Raw genomic sequence first — 20,018 nt, forward strand, 5'->3', positions numbered from 1 at the left:
CATTTGAGAAAATTGGGTAGAACATAGAACGAAGTCGTCAAAATCAATTCTACTAATGAAATATAAGAAAATGTGGATATACTGTGGCATGATTGTACTTGCAATAAAGAACAGTAAGCAGATCTAACTCTGAAATCTCATGCAGTCAGAACTCTATCGGCAAGCAAAAGCTTATGAGCCAAGTTTTTTGAATTACAGAAAGTTCATCATTATAGCAGTAGAGGCTGAAGTATATATGCCATGTAAAAGTAGTTTTTAACCATTGATCTCAGAAAATGTATGCTAGCTGTGTTGTATCCGTATCTATGTCAAAAATCTTCAATTTAGGAATCGATTCGAACACGCCTTTCACAATAGGAAATTGCATATTTCCCACACAAAAAGGAAGAATAAAAGAAAGAAATGGTTTAAGTCTGATGATATACCTCAGTTTGATTGCATGATTATCTTTTGTAATCCAAACATAACTTTCCTTTCCGTCTTGAAGTTAGAGAATCTTCTAACTTTCCTTTTCTTTTCAAAAAAACACTTATCCACACAGATGTGCAGTAGGGGTTTCCCTATGCCTTACAGGCTACTTCTGCAAGTCCCATGTATACAAGGTCTTTTCAAATCACAGTCCCCAGGATCAAGTACGTGGAATAATGCTACATTTTGAAATTAGTAGTCACTTTCTGGATTTCAGCTAGAGTCACATTTGCGTAAATGTTCAAAACAATAAAATTTAGTACTACCAAATATATCTTTGAAAGCACGTTCCAAACAGCTCAGCTAGAACTTTGAGTAAAAAATGAGAAAATTAATGGTTATCTTGGTTTTTTTTTCCCTTCAGCTCTTATTCACATGCTTCTAACATGTAGTATAATGACACTCCTGCTTCCTATCCACTTTTACCGTTACTAATGTCATTAGAAGTACGAATTATTTTCTCAGCTTTTTCACTCTGCCTCTTGTGATTTGAAATATGCCATGACATTTCTATGAATATAGGAGCACGTCATTGGGAATTTCTTGCTTCTAATCAGACATTTCACGAATAGCAGTACCAAGTCAATATATAAGCAAGATGCAAAAGAGTTAAAAGATTAAACAGCAAATAAGAATTCAAAGTGGAGCTCATTTACATTATAGGCCGACTCTATTATATATGTAGGTTTGTGAGCCCAGGCTGGTTACTGCAAAAAATTCCCTTTATCTATGTGAACGAATAATGGAAGAGAAAAGGATGTCTAAATGGACGGTAATTGACAGTGTAGCTCCTCTTCCAGAATTCTTCAGCTGTTACTGATTCTTGATTTGAATGTAAAATACCTCCAGAGGAAACAATCTCCACAACGCAGTTTGATAGCAGAAACATCCAACAGGGGAAAATATTGTACTACTTCCCATTGTTGTTCACATGCTTGTGGAAGGGCCAAATCTTTGCCAGGCGCTCTAAAACCGATGCACTTTTCGAGAAATATCCAGAAAACCCTTGAGGAGTTGACGGTGGTGGGAAATCTTCAGCTGGCATGGCAAATGGACGCACCAGTTTTTCCATGTTTGCCAACGTAAGATATGACCCAACTTCTTGAAGCCTTTCAGGACCCATTATTGGCAGTGTGTGCTCTTGATGCAATGAAGCAGCTATCTCATCATTTACCTGCAAATTAAGCATGGTACGAAAATAAGCTGTAGTCTCTTTCATCTTCAATGTCATAATTCAAAACAATTCTTGTACGGACTACTCATTTCTAAACACAACTTGGCATAGACAATAACAAAAAAGAGGTGACATGACTAATACCTCAAGTGGTGATAGATCGGCACCACGACTAAAAGTTAGCTCTATGCGGAACCTTTTAGGGTCTTCCAGAGCCACCTGCATCAAATTTCAATATAATATGAATCCGACAGACATCTATCAGGAGTTTCACATCAGACAAAAACATTATTACATCACATGTTGCTACAATGCTAATCAAGGGTAAATCCCAGACAGTCTTTGGCAAAGTTTAGCAGTGCGCTAAAATATTTGAAAATAACACATCTCTTTTTACTTACCAAGAAAAAATGAGGAGATCACTATATCATTTCAGTTCTTCAAAACATTATGACATTCAAGATAGCCTCTTTGCTTGTAAAGCCTTAATAGAAAGATGCAGAGTTACCCGCAGACACCCAAGAAAAGCAGCAAATAGCTTCCATATAATAATTAAGGTACACCAAAATACTTATTCACATCAGCAAAACTACTTATCCCGTCCTTCTCATTTTCTTTGTTCTTCAGAAGGAAAAAAAGATGTACGAACCTCTGTGTTCTCGAACATCCTCAATACAATATAACTCATGTAATCTAGCTCCTTGGTTTTGTACAAGCGATCCAAAGCATTATCGCACACAAGGCTGTCCTCTCCTTGAAGAGACTCATCCAGGTTGCAATAACGAAGAACATTCATCAAGGAATGGATATGTGACTCCTGTCGAGTCAAACAATCAATAAACTAAAATTGGAGAAAGGAATAGGAGGGGATTAGGGGAAAATCTAAATAGAGAAAGTAACAGTAAGCAAAATGTTAATAGCACTAAAGTGTCTTAACAAGAATCTAATCATATCAAACAAGCAGGGTTAATATATGTTCAAACAGAGAAATACCACATTGCATACATATTATATTGTTACATATGACAGAATTGAGTCAGCTGAAGAAAAATGAGAATTATTTTTAGGTGATGGATTATTCTCCTTCACGCATCAACTGTTTATAAACTCCAAAGTCGGAATTAACCATCCATATTTGATATTATAAAAGTTGATTTAGAGTTTGGCTCTTTGTTAATTAGTTTTTACAATAATTATGTGAACCAACTCAACTAAAATGTCAAGCTAAAATAGGACATTTTTATTTATTTATTTATTTATTATGATCTTCAAGATGCTGCTTCTGTGCGAGCCAAAAAGTTGCCTTGGGCCAAAAACTCGTACATCAGCTAGAAAATATAGTAGAATAACAAGAAAATTCAATTGCAAGTTTCCACTTACTGATGTGAAGTACAGGCGTGTTCGCACATGTCTTTCAGGTGTTCTGACATTTGCATACCTGAAAAAGGTAAATCACAAAATAATCAAATACAATACACATTCTTATCTTAATTTACAGACACATTTCTAGATAAACACAAAAGTAACACTACGAAATACAAGTTCACCGAACATCTAATTAAGTGAATAAAAGGGACCACATACTTTGGATCTAAGCGGTACTTAGGCTCTTTGTCATCATCATCATCTTGATCCATGGATCTCTCACTATTGAAGCTAGTTCTTCGAGACTCCTCATTACGAGTGTGAGGCTTGGTATGATACTCTGTATCTTCCTTTGTTGTCTTATTCACTGCTAAATTGTCTTGACTACCTTTCAATTCGGCCACACTTAGAGCTTCTTCACGGGTATTCCTTAGATCAATCATAATTTTACCCAACAAGCGGCGAGCAACCTGAATGAACAACTCATAGATTATGCATTGATGTCTATATGAGCCTTCACCACCATACAAGAAGCCAAATAAATGCAAACTAATTGCACCACCCTTGTTTTATTACATTCTCGTAGGAAAAGTGAGTAACAAAATAGTGCTGGACCCAAGATAAGTTAGCTGGGGAGGAGAATTATTGTTAATTATTTCCAGATTTTTGAAAAGCTTAAAGAGTAAAATTTAGTTCAGGAAACTGAGTGGACAGCAGGCACAGCCAAAGTAGCATGTAAAGCGGCAATAACTAGTAGTCTCAAATCCTTATTGCAGACCAGTGATAAGAGACGAGAAACTTTGAAAGCTGGTGAACCAGTTGATTTAGTAGTTGTGGACATTAATATTTGACGAGATGTGGAGGGATAACTGACAAACTACTAAAAGATACCTAATAACATCTACCAGGAACTCTCAAGCAAAACACAACTTAGCCAGACTTCTTCAATAACCACACACTCCTTCATTCAGATTAAGATATGAAATATAAGGGTGCCAATAGTGAATAGGGTGGTACAAAATGATATTAGGTTACTTCCCTCTATCCAACAATAGGTAGACAAGAAAGAACACAAGAAATCGGTCTACTTCAGAAAAAGGAAAACACTGAGAAATGGACCTGGATCTGAATGTAAGAAGTTTTACCTTTGATCCAATCTTTAATTTCTGCTTTGGATTTATCCCATATTCATTTGGAATAACACCATCTGCAAGTAGCTGAAACTCAAAAACAATCACACTTTCTTTTAGAAATTGTCATAATAACTCTATAGATAACATTGCAAAACCCTCATATATTTGAAAAAATAGAATTTCAGGACTACTGGAGACAAGAAACTCATAGCCTACAGAGCTGGAAAAGTAGCAATGTCATATGGAAGTGTTGCTACAGAGAAAATTAAGGTAAGGTAATATGATACCAGACTAAAACCTTGTTTTGGATTCTCTTTTTTTTTTTCTTTCTTGTGGGTAGGGGTGGGGTGGGGGGTTGTGGAGGAATCCATTCTTTTTTCATAAGAAACTACTCATTTGTAGTTGATCGTCATTGTACCTGAGCAACCTTAAAAAGTTCATTCAAGCCCCCTAGATTCAGATGTGAATTGTGCAAGAGGTCGTACCTGTAAAAAAAATATTCAAAAGAACATAAAGACAAGGACACAAGAGACAAAATAGAAGCTTGAACAAGCTCTTTCACTGCCATATTGCTATAGAAGAAGGTAAAAGTATTTTGCATTAACCAAATATGCTATGAATGTTATTGAGTTCACTTACTTGCACGAGTCATAAACATCTGGAATTTGCGTGATATCAAAACGGCTGTAATTAAATATAGAGTGTTAGGGGAAACACCAACAAGGAACCAGTTAAATCCAAAAAGAGCAGATCAGTGAAGATTGGAAGGAGGACAATCCCAACAAACTAGCATCTGGGAAGCAAAGGTCCAAGAAGCAACAAGCATATGTTCAAGCTCAGAATAAGTAAGGTTAAGTTAACAAAATCTTACTCTTTCCGTTCGTTATATAAATCCCTCTCTAGTTTTCTCCATCTTGCATACATGAGTAGAAATCCCTCGCTACCACAAGGTAAACCCGCAGCAATACGATCAACATCAATATTTGTTTTACCAAGCGCTTTAGCCTGATCATAAGGTGGAATTACATCATATGGACTTGCCTCTGCAAGTTCTTCATCCTCATCCTTAGCAAGAAGCCTCACTTGCTCTGTCACCTTCTTAGTAAATTTCACCTGATTGCAAGAGACAGATTAACACAGAATGAAACTATAGAAAGATACAAAGCAACATAAAAGAAGGAAATGGTGCCAAAGAACCAAATTCAAATGCTTGCAGTATTAGTCCACTAAAATCAGTGATTCAGAACAAAGGATTCCACTGAGAAGGAAAAAAAGTACAGTAAGGGGGTAAAAGATGAATATTCAACGAGAATCAGAAGGAATTACAAGATGAATCATGAATTTTAAACTGATTTTGACTGGAAGACTGATCAAACGGGAGATACACATTAAGACTTTACCAATTTGGGCAGAAGTTCAGATGCATTAGGCGGGAGTCCTGTTCCATCAACCATCCAAGGTTTCTCTGCTGATCCATTGTTATGAAGTGTCCTTGTTCCAGAAGTAATTATGTCATTCAACCTTGCCTAAAGAGAACAACGGGACAGTTATTTTAACAGCAGAAAGTAAAAGCATTTCCGTAAATAGAAAGATCCTGAATTTGTAACAAGATTATACTTCTGGTTCAATGCTAATTTCAGTATAGTTGTTTCTGTCTAAAAATATATTAAAACACATAAGACAATATATGTTGAATTGAATATTCACAAAAGTTCTACCCAATAGGCCTAACTTGCCCTGCTCAAACTATTTTCACCCCGAAGGCTCTAAGGCTAAGGCAAATGGGAGGAAACCAAAGCACTACCCCTTGTACCACAATATCGGAGACACTGTTAGGTCATATGGTCATTACAGCAGCATTTGCAACATGATTTTTATCTAAATATCCTTCCCCAGACGCAACAAGGTCAGAGAGGATTCATATAGCGGATGGGAGCTGTAATTGCTTGTATCCTGCCTCAGGCAGTAAATATGAAACATTAGGTCTTGAAAGATGATTAAATTGGCAACTTTCATCCACTTAATCCTTGATTTCTGAAAAAGAGACTTCCTTGAAAGATGATTAAATTCTTTAGGCAAATGAATTCAAGTTTCCTGAAAAAGTTTGGATTCAATCCTTAGAATTTACCTTTGGCAAAGTTAAATCAGAAAAACATGGAACCAATGAAACAAACTTCTACCAAGGTAATGATCATATCACTGACACTTGCACCAATAGTATCAGATTTGAAATGGATACTTATCACTGTTTAGAATCAAACTAACACTATGGATGAAACAACCACAAAGTTGAATCAATACTAGCTAGAGATTTTCCAATGAGCATGTAAATTTGAACGAAGTGTAAGGAAAAGAAAACCTTAGCATCTTCCATTTCGATACTGGCATTGTCAAGTCCATCAAGCATTGAAGAATCTTTGCTAACCAGCGATACCTTCAAACAAAGAAGAAAGCACATGGTTCAATCATCTGCGCTGTAAGAATCCAACTATAGAAGTATGCCCTATAACACCATACAAACCAGGATAGGTGTCAATTGTCCTTCCAAGTCAAGTAGACCTTTAGCAAATGCAGCTGCAGACATCTGCCGAAATATCATGCATAATACAAACTCAACATTAGAGGACAATGCAATTGGCCAAGGACAAGAGTAAAAATTTAAGATCGTTGAACAAAACTAGAGTACTTGTATGAGAAAATTTGAAATATAAACCAGGAGAAAAAAATTGGAAAACAAACAGATAAAAGCTTGATTCTTAAGACTATTAAGTATTTCTTGAGCAAAAGCATGGAACTAACCTGCACACGGCCCTCATCAGAGCTGTATATTTTTAGGTCATGGCGATATGTACTATGGAGGCGAAGGAGACCTGTACCTTCACCTGTGTTACAAAGCAGATGGAAATTAAGCATCAGATTGACTGAGCATACCACTAGCCCCCCAACACCCAGTTTGATCAAATAGGAAAAAGGGGATATACATCAAAGCATTAAGTCGCGTAGCTGCAAATTTTTGATACACCATTTAAAAGATGATCCAAAATAAACTTTTTCAGTACTGTTAAATTAAAAGTGCTTCAGCTGGAAGTAGTTTATCTGAAACTTTCTTAAACCACATTTTGCAGAAGGAAGATGTAATTTTGGAGAAAACTTTGGGAAGTAAAATGAAAGATGGCAAAGGGCACCAGCCAACCTGGATACATGTTGTTACGGAAGTATCTTCCAAGCTCTTCAGCCTGCAAAGCAATTTCATCAAAGCAAGAAAGGAAGGTTAAGACTATATTTAAAAACCTTCCTATCACAAGGAAAATATTCACTTCAACAGGTCAAGCTAGTTCACAATATATAAATCAATGTTTTACGCATAAAAGAACCTGCTTTCTGCCAGCGTGAGTGAGAACACCTCCATATTTCAGAACCATAAGAGCTTCAACAGGCCGTTCTTCTTCACCTTCACCATTTGACTTGGCAACTTTAGCCCACTTTAGTGGCTTTAGCTGAACTTTTCTATAAATTCCAGAAAAATGTCCCCCCTGCCATCCATATTTTACTTTTTTTAACAATCAATACGAAGTGAGGAAATTGAAAGCATAAACGTTTTTATGCATAATGTATTGGGATTTTTTATTGTTTCTTCTTTCAACCAGAAATTAATATCAGTTATACGCGCAAGAGGGATCACTTATTTCCCAGTATACAAAGATATTCTCCAGTTCCAATTCCTATTCTAGAACTCCTGAGATAGGCCCAAATCTGAATTACAGTACAAGGGAAAGGAACTATAGTAATGAAAAATAATTCAAATACCTATAATGCAAAATCTAACCTTTCAAAAATATCCTAGATGGTGAAATAGAAAACATGGGATTTTAGATTATCTATCATTCATCAGTGTGATTAATGATGTTTTTCTCCTAAAAGATTGAGAATAATATGCAAGATCACGTTTTATGTTCTTTCACATATGAGTAATGCAGTTTGCTAAGGCCCCATTTTTTCTAAATTAAAGGGAAAAAAAAGATATGAAAAAAGTTCAAGCCCGCAGAGTAAATTTATATATCCCGAGACTATTATTACTCTAATGAGAAATGGATGCACAATCAACTGTAGACATGTATATTTTTATAACATTTTCTCCTACATCCAGACCCCACTGGAGGAATTACACTGGGTATGTTGTTGTTGTTGTTCTCCTACGTGTTTACCAACTTATACTATTGCATAGTGCCAAATGCATAGTTCAACTGACCTCCTCAAGAACAGCTTTTACTTGACGAAGTTTCTCAGCATGCTCAATGTCTTCAGCTTCGCTATCACTTTCCCGACCAGGCCTACCACAAGAATGAGCAAGAAAACCATGTTTGCTTGAACACAAATTCCATCCGCAAATGACATTCTTTTAGCTCAAGTACATTACAACATTAACCATACGACAAAAGAAAACTAGAACTGAAACAGGACAAAATTGAATAAATTGGATCAGTTGTTATTGTGTATGCATCATGCACCACATATATAACATAAGTTCTCAAGCTTTTGCTTTTGTAATAATGCACCATCCAGTTGCCTTTTGTCAATGATAACTTCTTAATTCATCAAAAAAGAATCATATATAACATATCCGACGTAGTTTCATAATATTGACTTCAAAAAGTTATGACGCACTAACAATCGATATACGGTACAGTTTGAGCATAATTGACAACAACAATACCCAGTGTAGTCCCATGTAATGACCCTCCTGGTCATTTCTGTGTCTTGCCTTCTGTGTGTCGTTTAGAACGTTCCTGTAGCGACCCCAAGTCATTTATGACGCTGGCACTGACTGTTCAGTCGCCTGGTCATTCGTTTGGATTTTGTGTAGTTTTCCGTGTTATAGAGACCTTGAAGCTTAAGTAGTTGACTTTAGTCAAAACGTCACGTAAACGACCTCAGAATGGAATTCTGACGGTCCCATCAGCTTTGGAATGGACAAATTAGGCTAGTAGCATGGTTGACACGAGTATCGAGGCCTTTAGTGCAAGTTTGGACCATTAGGCGTTTTAGCCTTTGAAATTTGGCCTAGGGTTGACTTTGGTCAACATTCTTGGTAAACGCGCTTGGATGAAAATTTCGTCAGCGCGGTTAGCCCCGGAATGTCGATTTTGCTCTAGAACGACCTTCCATTCGACTCCCGAGGCCTCCGGACTCATTCCAAGCCCCTCGGTGGATTTTGGCTAAAAATGGTCTTTGGGAGTGGGACCCACTTTTTATCGAGATGACCTCGTATGGAGATTTTGACTGTGCCATTGAGTCCGGAATATCAATTTTGGTATGTTTGCATATCTCGTTTGCGTGCACGGGGTTCTGAATGAGTTCGGAGCCCTCCGTCGGAGTTTTTAAGTTTCCAAAATATGCTGAAAATCTGGTGCATTAGAGCAGAAAATTCAGCACTTGTTCTAAAACTTTAAAAGGGCATAACTCTCTCATTTCAAGTCCAAATTCTATGATTCAAAGGTTCATCTTGTGGGGTTTTTCGCAAGGAACGCATTGGTGAGCTCGGAAACTGATTTGGGGTCCCCGTTTGAGGTAAATTTCGTAAAATACCTTCTGCCACGACCCCTTTTTGTGAGCTTGATTTTGGAATTTTTGAGACTTGTTTTCTCAATCATTTTAAGTCTGATTTCAGTGATTCTTGAGGCCATCTTGAGTGGTTTTTCGAGGAGAACGTCGTGGTGTTGTCGGAATTCACTGTAGACCTCCCGTTTCTGGTAAATTTATTGATTCAGCTGCTGTCCCATTTCTAGTTCTTGAGAAAAAATTTGGGTTTAGGTTGCATGTTGATATTGTGTTGTTCCCAAGCCCCGAATTGTGTCCCATTTTGGGACATGAGCTCGGGGAACTGATTAGGACCTACTTTTAGGGTTAATTTCGGAATTTTCAGCGCGGGTCCCACTTTCCCCGTTTTGACCCCGAAATTGATCCGTCTCCGTTTCTTGCGATTTTAGTGTCTAAACGACCGTAATAACTTTGTGACTCTATTTTTGATAGCGTGGCAGCGTTTCGAGGTCGTTCAGAAAGGAAGAGCTCCGGAGGAGTGATTCTGGAGCGCGCGTGATCGGCCTACAGGTAGGCTACGGCTTCCCTCTCTTAGATTGAGCTCGAGAGTGTGAATGCATGTTGATTAGTTGGGATTTGGGTTGGTAATTATTGAATTATGCATAGGTGTTTAGAAATCATGTGTTCGGCCTATTTCGAGAATAATCGGGTAACTGTGAGCATGCTTTGTGTTATTAATTGTCCCTCTTTGCTATGTGGAGTACTTGTATGCTTGATTACTGTTTATTTGAAGCATGTTGAGTCTTAGTTTAGGTTTAACTAGGTCTTGCCTTAGAAATGCATGATTCGGAATCGATAGGCCTTAGTTTTTGCCCCGACGTTGCTCGGCTGGCTTTGATCCCTGTAGACTGGTGTAGCAAACTTGAGTCTGATAGTTTGGGCCTTAGCTAGGCGATACGCTTGCTCCGACGATAGTTATCCTTATTTCCCCGATGTTATGACTTCACGAGTTACGTTGACGACACTAGTTCTGCTTTGCGATTTGAATTTGATTTTTGATTTGGTTCCAAGGACTTACATTGATTGGCTAAGTGTGGACGGCATTCCACGGACATTTATGAGCATGGATCGATTGAGACTCTTTCAGCAGTTACATTGGCACCTATATAGAGCATCCGGTTTAAGGTCCGACCTCTATCGCCCAGATTCTTATACAGAGCATCCGATTTAAGGTCCGGCCTCTATCGCCCAGGTACTTATATAGAGCATCCGGTTTAAGGTCCGGCCTCTATCGCCCAGATACTTATATAGAGCATCCGGTTAGAGAGGTCTGGCCTCAGTTACTTGATACTTGTGATTGGTTACTTGGGTACTTCTGGTGAGCATCCGATTAGAGGTCCAGCCTCAGTTACTTGATACTTGTGATTGGTTACTAGGGTACTTATGGTGAGCATCCGGTTCGAGGTCCGGCCTCCGTACTGTCAGATTTTACTAATTTGGGTTGAGGTTTTGGTTCGATGTTCTTCATTCTTGGGTTCTCATATGTAATTCTCTTTAGTTATAGTTATTATGTGTACTCGTCGGGCTTATGGGGGTCCGTTCGGGTTTTAATTATACTTGCGCACGAGTGTACCTTCTGGGCTTATGGGGGTCCAGTTAGGTGTAGTTAGCTTATAGATTACTTTAGTTCGTTCTTTCTACACTCGCATGTATTCCATTGTTACTTAGATTTCCGTTCTTGACCTCTGTTTGTGTTATTCCTTATTTTCATATTGCCTTTACTTTTCAAGTTCAGTCGGCCTATGATGCCTACTGGTTACCTGTTGTTTTGGTACTCATGCTACGCTCTACATCTGTTTCGTGATGCAGGTCCGAGCATCAGTGGCAAACATTGATCTAGTTTGGAGTAGTCTGATCCGGAGACGGGGGTGAGCACACGGCGTTTTGTACTATTTCAGTCCCCATCTGTATATATAGACTTGTCTTTTACCTTTTGAAACAGTCCAGTCTCTGTGGTCCATTTTTGGGACTTGTACTCGTTTTGTTAGTAGCTCTGTACTAGTGACTTCCAGGTTCTGGGAGGGATCTTTATTTGTATATATGTTTTGGTTTTCTTCCGCCTGTTTATATTGTTTCTTAAATTCTGCCTACTCTTGTTTAGTTTCTGCCCTCAGTCCCATTACTTGTTGTTCGGGGTTACGGGTTGGTTTACCTACTGGTGGGTTATAGTAGGTGTCATCATGACTCGAGAAATCGGGTCATGACATCCCACAAGTTGGGTCTGGAGAGGGTGGTGTGTATGCAGCCTTACCCCTACCTTGTGAAGGTAGATAGGTTATTTCCAATAGATCCTCGGCTCAAGTTCAAACATAAAACAATACAAGACATGCATAAAAAAGAACACTATCTTTGCTTCTTCTTTTTTTTTTTTTTTGGGGGGGAGGGGGGGTGAAGAGGTCAATGTGATTTAGTATGCTCTCTAAGAATCAGAGTCTCACTAACCTAGAACGTGGCACTAAGGCTCTGGTGGCATCCAAAAGATCTTGCAATTGCACAGCAGTTTTGAGCTTTGTCTGTGCAAGTTTGAAAGCAGAAGAGCAATATTAATCATCTAAGACATCAGAAAAAAGATAAAGAAAAGCAGTTGTACCATGAGAGCAAAGAAGCACCTCTGATCTAGGTTTACCGCCATTGTATTTTAACATCAAATTTAAGAGCTTTTCCTCAGTAACCTTCAACTTCACTTTTTGTTTTGGAGTTCTATCACCACTGTTACAGTTGAGAATGGTTAAGTAAAGGAGACAAATGGATCTCACCAGCAAGGCTAAGAGGCATAAGGAGTATGTCTTACTGCCGAACAATTGTAACAACACATCGTAGTTCCTCTGCTTGTCCAAACGTGCCAATCAGCCCACTTCCTTGACGTGTTAACCCCTCAGAAGGCTGAACTGGTTCACTGACTTTCCATGGTAAAATTGGTGGGATTGTCGATGAAAGATGTGGAGCTTTTGCATCTAGAAACATCTTCCTCAACACACAAGCAGCATCGTCATAGTACCTTTATTTGGCCATCGTTGCAATAAAAATCTTTTAGAACAAATCAAATAATGCACAAACTGAAGATAGTACCAGTCATATAGCAGGTACTGTTGTAATTATGCTAACCATAGAGATTAAGTGATATCAGTAATGATATGATATGATGATACACCAACAACACTAACACCAAAAAAGTAGGAAAGATTAGATTGGAGTATATGTCTCATTTAATTGATATTTGAGGGAACTGAAGAAATTTACTTGTAAGAGTTCTTCACAAAGCTCCAGCCATTTACATCACAAACATATGAACGCCCCTCACTACGCAATAGATCGAAGCCACAAACCTGAAACGAGAAGGGTAATTTCGTTGCTTAATTTTCTTAGGGCACACAGATAAAACAGTGATAACTTAGTCGACATTATCAAAGAAAAGAAAAAAGGGAAAATTAGCTTGCGTATATGCTCCAGATCCTTAGATCTTCATGTATCTCTAAACCCCAATACAAAAGATACTCATGTTTATTTGGCGGAGAAAGGAAGAGAAAATCCATAAATCCAGTTGTATATAGATTACAGTATAATATCTTGTGAGTGTGGTTTGCTAGGACATCAGTGTCGTATATCTTCTGCAGTTGGACTATATGCACAGACCACAAGAGATTAGAGGCAAAGAAAGGAAATGTTTAATTGACTGTGAGATAGTGGACAGTCAACCTACTCAAAACATGCAATGAAGTAGAATATGAGGACAAATCAGATAATGACATGATATGTCATAGAGAATGATGCTGCCTAACCTCTACCAGGAGGGGTTACCAAGGATGAGGATGGAACTACCTATAATAGCTGCAACAGTTTCCACCATGCTTGTTGAAGGTAAAACAACAGCATACACCAATATATGTTGACATGAATTAGTAAATTTAGGTAACTTACTGCTTGCCTAAAGGCTATGCAAACTTCTCTGGCCATTTGCTTCTCTGCAGGGGTAAGTAGAACAGGATACCGAACCTGCAAAATGAAGCAACTATCAATATATTGCTGAATATATTTCTCTAGCAACTTAAAGTGATTGCAACTGGCTAATTTACATATTTTAATCTAAATACTGAAAAGATAATGCTGGAACTCAGACATTTCCAAATTAGAGGAATAGAAGCTCAATACTTTGATAAGTTCTTTTGTTTTCTTTCCATTCCCAAACCAAACTCATCCCCTCCCCAGGGAAACAGTGGTTTTAACTAAAACCAATAGCCTAATAGCTGGATGTATTCCTTTTTGAGTTTGCTTGTATCTGATAAGTGTGTCTCTCACACAGACACAGTGCAAGACAAAGATTAAATCTAAAGGGCAGAGAAGATGATACTTTGTTTTTCTGTTCTTTTCTTTGTTATGTGGCAACAAGCATCCAAATTATAGAATAGGAACAAATAGGATGACTTATGTTGAAGAAAGAACTTACTTCTTTCCCATCAGGATTTCTCATAACAACACCATCAACAACAGGAGATTTCCTTGCCTCTGCATGTGCATAATCTGGACCAACTGTATACACCTACATAAATACAAAAAGAAAGCTCAAATCATGAGATAGGCTACAAAATTTTAACGCAATGCAAAAGCATGTGCATGGTTACTCCTATCTACAAGATGCTTGACATGTTTAGACTTATGAAACCAAGTTGGGAAGCTATGATCTGTTATGCAGGTTACTTGTTAGGATAAGTATATGAGATACATCTAAGGTATGCAACATTCCCCTTCTATTTTATTTTTTAGGCTATGAGGGCTGGACGGCACACATGTACATGCCTTTTAGCATACTATATTACAACAATGTCATTTATCATACTATATTACAACGATAACTCAACCAGTAGATCCAATTTAACCGAAAATGAGGACGACCTCAAGCAGCATAGGTATTGTTCAAGTATACTTCCATGATAGACCAGAAACAAATTAATCTGCTTGCCAATTAAAGAGAAATTATTCACTCAGGGATACTGAAGTATAAACTTAGGAACCTTAACATCTGTTCCTCCTGTGGGCATGAATTCCTCATATATGTAGGATCCTTCACGTCTTACTCTTCTAACCTCTGGATGGAACTCGCTTGAGCGGTTACCAACCTGAAGGAAAAGAAACAAGTGAAAATACATCAATTGTAATTGCATATTCAAGCACACCATCAGTGTTGATGGCCATCATATATGAATCCAACAGTACACATAAACTATTACTGAGATAAGAGATGATATGTGTGGACTTAGAAACCTAACATTTAATGCTGAAAATCAATGTTTTACAATGATTTAACACCTGCTAATTTAAATAAGATGCAGAATCACTTCATAGGGTAGGCAACACCTCTCATTAGGAGGCAAATTGATTCTGATTAGCAGTGTGGTGGACTAGTACAAACTTATATGATGTCATTGTTTCTTGTACCTTCCAAGGTAGTTAATGCATTGGAAGGTTGCATTAAGGAGAATTATGAATTTAAGCAAAGGAGGAAGAGAAACAAACTATTGTTGTTAAATAGAGCAAATGGTGCACCAGGACACTTTTAATTGTGTGTGTGACCATCTCATCTAAAAGCTTAAGTTGTTAGAGAGAAAACACTTTTATTATTTGATTATTTTCTCAACACGCCCCCTCACGTGTGGGCATGATTCTTTTTCATGGCCAAGCACGTGGAAATTCTTTTTTTTTATTTGGTGGCGGTGAGATTTGATCTCAGGATCTTTGTCTGCTCTGATACCCAAAAACTGCGGTATGAGTTAAGGTCAAGACCTAATTTAACATGGTATCAGAGCAGGGTCCATCTTATCCAATGTTGGGGCCCCCAAAAATCAAAAATTGTCCACGCACCAGATGTTAAGCACTAGGCGTGAGATGGGGTGTTAAAAAATGACAAAAGTCCCACATTGGTGGTTAATGAGATGAGTGGACTCCTTATAAGACTTTGACAATCCTCCTCCCTTTGAGCTAGCTTTTGGGGTGTGAGTTAGGCCTAAGACTTAATTCGTTTGGGAGCATATCAGAATGTTTTGGCCTCAACTTTTCACTAAATTAAAAGTCAACAACGTCTGTGATGGCAGATGAATAACTTTTTGGCAGGATCATAGTTATGCCATCCTCCACTTAAAGAGAAGTTACTTCACCGCATACAAACGTCAGTTTACACCAACATATAGCAGAAAATAGACCGGAAGTAGGGTTCCAACGAGGTTATGATTGGGAGATTAAGAGAATGTCAACCATTTTTAAAGGAACTATAAGATGTGCAGTCACTCACCTGATTCTTTGATTTGGATGATCCTAAGTAATGTAATATTTACATTGGAATCAAGCTCAAAGAATTTCAGGAAGTATTGACATATCAAAGTGGCTGTGAAAAATGATATACAGACGTCAGTTTACTCCAACATATAGCAGAAAACAGACCGGAAGTACGGTTCCAACGAGGCTATGATTGGGCGATTAAAAGAATGTCAACCATTTTTAAAGGACCTAGAAGATGTGCAGCCACTCCTTTAACCCTCCAGAATCTTTGATTTGGATGATCCTAAGTAATGTAATATTTACATTGGAATCAAGCTCAAAGAATTTCAGGAAGTACTGACATATTAAAGTATCTGTGAAAAATGATTTGGCAAACTAATGTCACTTTAAAGTGGTATGTTTAGTTAGGCAGGTTGAATACAAAGAACTTTTACAAGAAGCAGTTGAAAAATCATACACAAAGGAAAGAAAGCAATTCCAATTTTCTTTTAAATAATATGTTACCTTACGGAACAATTCCTTCATTCCCCCACCAGCTGAACTAGGATAGTAAATCATTATTCTGTGGTCATCAGCTACATAAAAGCAAATTAAGAGATTGATCTTTCCCATCCTGAGTGGTATTTTCACAATATCAGAAGTGCAGCATATTCACAAGCAGGCAACATCAACAACAATTCCATAGTTCAAAAAGGTCGCAGTACTAATAGCGCTCATCATATGTAAGGTGAACAAAAATTCTTTAAATTAACCAACCTGAACTTTGAAAACAGCATGTTAACAACAACCTAACAACTATGAAATCTTAACCAAGAGGCATCTTTTTTTTCTGACTTTTATGACACCACCAAAGTGGTTAGTTATCAAGGAACTAAGAGAATATAAGTCCTATCTTCTCATCTAATTGGCAGCCTGCCACACCACATACATTTACTCCTAGAGCAAAACAATATGAAAAATTGATCATCCATGGAAAAGAGAGACTGACCATTGACAGGCTTTTCCACAAAAGGTTTCCAAAAGCGATTCCCATGAACTTCAACAAAGTCATCGTCTTCAACAAAATAATCCAAATGTTGATCAGGTACTTCTCTGTGAACGCAAGCATACCTTGGCACAGGGATTCCAAACATCTCAAGACGCTAAATTTCCCCAATCAAAACAGAAAGGAAAATATTAGCATAATTTATAGAAGGTCAATTTAAACAAATGCAACCCCCCCCCTCCCTCCCCACCACCAGGGTAGAGTTTCCGACCCAATGGACTATTTTTTATTATTACAGAAGGTCAGTTTAAACAAATGCACCACCCCCCCCCCCACCACCAGGGTAGACTTGCCGACCCAATGGACTATTTATAAGCAGCTTCTTCATTTCACATGTAGGCCAAGATGGAGAACTCAACAACTTGAAGCAAGAAAGCTTGGAATGGCAATAGTTGGGAACATATGTCCAATTTAGTCAGATTCCTATATCATTGTGATATTGCAAGAGTTCAATGAGAACATAAATACTATTGCAAAACAGTCAGACAGATATGATGGTATAACATTTTCTAAAAAAGAATCAACATACTCATTGACTCTTATAGAAGACAATGCACTTCTTTAGAATCTTTGTAATTTGTACATATCTAGATGAGGAAGTTTCATTTGATGACCAAGCATAAAACTGGAAACAAACTAAACACAATCGTTGTGGCTAATCCCCTACACATTCAAGTCTATAACACTTCCAACTCTAATTATTGGAAGATCTTACCACCTAATAATAAATATTCTGTTATGTTGGAAGTATAACTCTCAGCATTAAGAAAACAGAACGACTGCCGCAAATGGAAACTACGGCATCAGACCTCAGCCATTACAAATACCACTGAAAGAACCCAACAATTAAAACAAATAAATCAGACTAAAGGCTGAATAACCAAAGGAGATTTTTTAAAGAGCTGCAAGAATATTCCTTATAAAAAAAATAAACAAACTCATAAGTTTTTCGGCTTCACCTGAATGGAAAAAATAACCAAAAACTGATACATACCTCGTATACTTTCCTCCGATCATGAAGAAGGTATTGTGGTTCCAATTCATTCACAAGGAAAGGCCTGAGAAAGAGGAGATAATATAGCATCATAAGTTGTGCATTGTGATGGCAAGGTTTATTTGTGTTAGATATTTCTTTATGACATTTACAGGGAAGAACAAAAGAATTTTGTCCAAAAAAAAGTTTCAGTTAAGATGCCAAACTCCATCATTGCAAGAGATATTTATCCTTGGAGCTTCACAACTCTAACAGTATCAGATCTTCTTGGTCTTGGGACCTTGTCTAGACAAAAGAAATATGACCAGACAGTTCTTTCAATATTACAAATACCAAAATTTTACCTGAGAGGAAAGATAGCCAAACAGATCAACGATAATTCCCGAAAAACCCGAGGACAGACTGGCGCATCATCTCGGTGGGAAAGGAAGACGGACATAATGAGGAACAAAAAAGAGCAACAAGGGAAAAGGCTCTTTTTATTTTCATTTTTTAAAATTTTTTGATGAAGTATGTCCTGAATTATGTGCTATCCTTGGAACTCCTAATGAATGCTTCAGATCTGCCAGCCAATCATTTATAGATTGCCAGAAGAATCAATCACAAACAAACAGATTTTACACTGAAGTCTGAAGCATAGTATATGTGCTATCAAATTTGAGACCCCAATAGATTAAAAAGAAAAGGAGATTGACAATCAATTTATGACAAAACCTTAAGCTTGTTGTTTATACATGTTCAGACAGACAAGTCTTGTGATTTTATATGGCTATAGACAGAGGCTGGACTTCTAATAATCAGATAAAAATCCCTAACTCCTATATTGCAAGCATGCTAAAGAAAATCTATGCTTTGTCAAAATAGATATTCAGAGAACACAAAATGCCACAAAAGTGAAAGCGAGCATGCCTAGACATTAAAACAGCATGGTGCAAAGAATGAATGAAACTTACTTTCTTAATGAAGCATATGCTTCTGCCTTCTTCAAAGGATATCCACTGGAGTAGAAAGCAATCAAGCAGTCGCATAACGGCCAGCTGCCACCATGACATAGTACACTAATAAATTAACATGACACATAGTATATAGTATAGCTTATGACATACGATTTTTCATGGAAAAGATGCATAACAGATCATAAAATACGAAGTAGCAATGGGTGTACCACTCAATTGGATCCTCAAGAATAGCTTTGTCCCCAAAGTACACAACCTACAAGTAAAGATAATATACTCTTAATCACAAATAAGAAAATACAGATTGCAAAATCAGTATAGAAGATGAATACCTCAAATTCCCCAAAACACTGCAATCTTTCAAGAATCTTTTCCATTGGCGCTGAAAATACCTAAATTTCATTAAACAAAGGGAAAAAGAATCAGTGTGGGGTCCCTAATATCTGCCTGCTGGAAAGCTAATAACTAGTAGACTGGTAATGGTGCATGCTCTGCAATTGCAACGAAAAACATAGAACAAAACCTCGGAGCCGCATTTCACCTTCTTTTCCATTACACAAACACCAATAGTTATCTTCTTCCCGACACTTTCCTCCTCCTTCTCCTTCTTCATCTTCATCTTCATCTTCTTTTTCTTGTCTTTCTCTTTCTTCTTCTCTGACTGACAAAAAGCTCCAAGATTTGCACTTTTCTCAACCCCACTTACCATTTTAAACAAACAAACACTAATTCAAGAAAATGGAAAAAAGGGTCCTTTTTCTTTTACGGAGGGAAAAAAGAGTCTGAAAGAAGTAAAAGATACCCACAGATTCAAGAATCCTGCGTGGGATAAAATATAGGAGATAATACAATATACTAATAAGGGAAGATCGAAAACTCCACCGTATTATACTTAAATCTTTGAGAATCTTGATAAGGCTTTACGCTACAAACACATGGAGTCACGAGTACAGGGGAAAAGGCTGCTGGGAACCGTCACCAAGAAAGAAAAAGAAATTACTATTATTGGTACCTA

At 37.6% G+C, this 20,018-nt stretch overlaps 1 protein-coding gene across 4 annotated transcripts; it reads right to left on the minus strand.

The window, feature by feature from the left end:
* Positions 1–1,058: 1,058 nt before the first annotated feature.
* Positions 1,059–20,018, minus strand: LOC125810678 (inositol hexakisphosphate and diphosphoinositol-pentakisphosphate kinase VIP2). Of its 4 annotated transcripts, XM_049490148.1 has the most exons (31): positions 19,886–19,986; positions 19,527–19,704; positions 19,336–19,395; positions 19,213–19,259; positions 19,001–19,084; positions 18,048–18,111; positions 16,997–17,150; positions 16,513–16,583; positions 14,748–14,852; positions 14,183–14,275; positions 13,657–13,731; positions 12,979–13,064; positions 12,530–12,736; positions 12,348–12,447; positions 12,181–12,251; positions 8,390–8,471; positions 7,515–7,673; positions 7,334–7,376; positions 6,940–7,022; positions 6,662–6,724; positions 6,500–6,574; positions 5,541–5,666; positions 5,012–5,253; positions 4,780–4,824; positions 4,559–4,625; positions 4,153–4,224; positions 3,227–3,477; positions 3,023–3,080; positions 2,292–2,459; positions 1,787–1,861; positions 1,059–1,642 (listed from the first exon to the last, which is right to left on the minus strand). In XM_049490148.1, the coding sequence occupies exons 2-31, from the start codon at positions 19,626–19,628 to the stop codon at positions 1,379–1,381; spliced, it is 3,192 nt and encodes a 1,063-aa protein (XP_049346105.1). In that variant the 5' UTR covers positions 19,629–19,704; positions 19,886–19,986; the 3' UTR covers positions 1,059–1,378. The 4 variants fall into 4 exon arrangements, with proteins under 4 accessions (XP_049346105.1, XP_049346104.1, XP_049346103.1 ...); XM_049490147.1 differs by having other exon boundaries at positions 19,545–20,018; XM_049490146.1 differs by lacking the exon at positions 19,886–19,986 and having other exon boundaries at positions 19,527–19,777.

The sequence above is a fragment of the Solanum verrucosum genome, unplaced genomic scaffold, assembly GCF_900185275.1.
Source record: "Solanum verrucosum unplaced genomic scaffold, falcon-dt-bn FXZP01000032.1, whole genome shotgun sequence".
In the NCBI taxonomy this organism is placed as follows: Eukaryota; Viridiplantae; Streptophyta; class Magnoliopsida; order Solanales; family Solanaceae; genus Solanum; species Solanum verrucosum.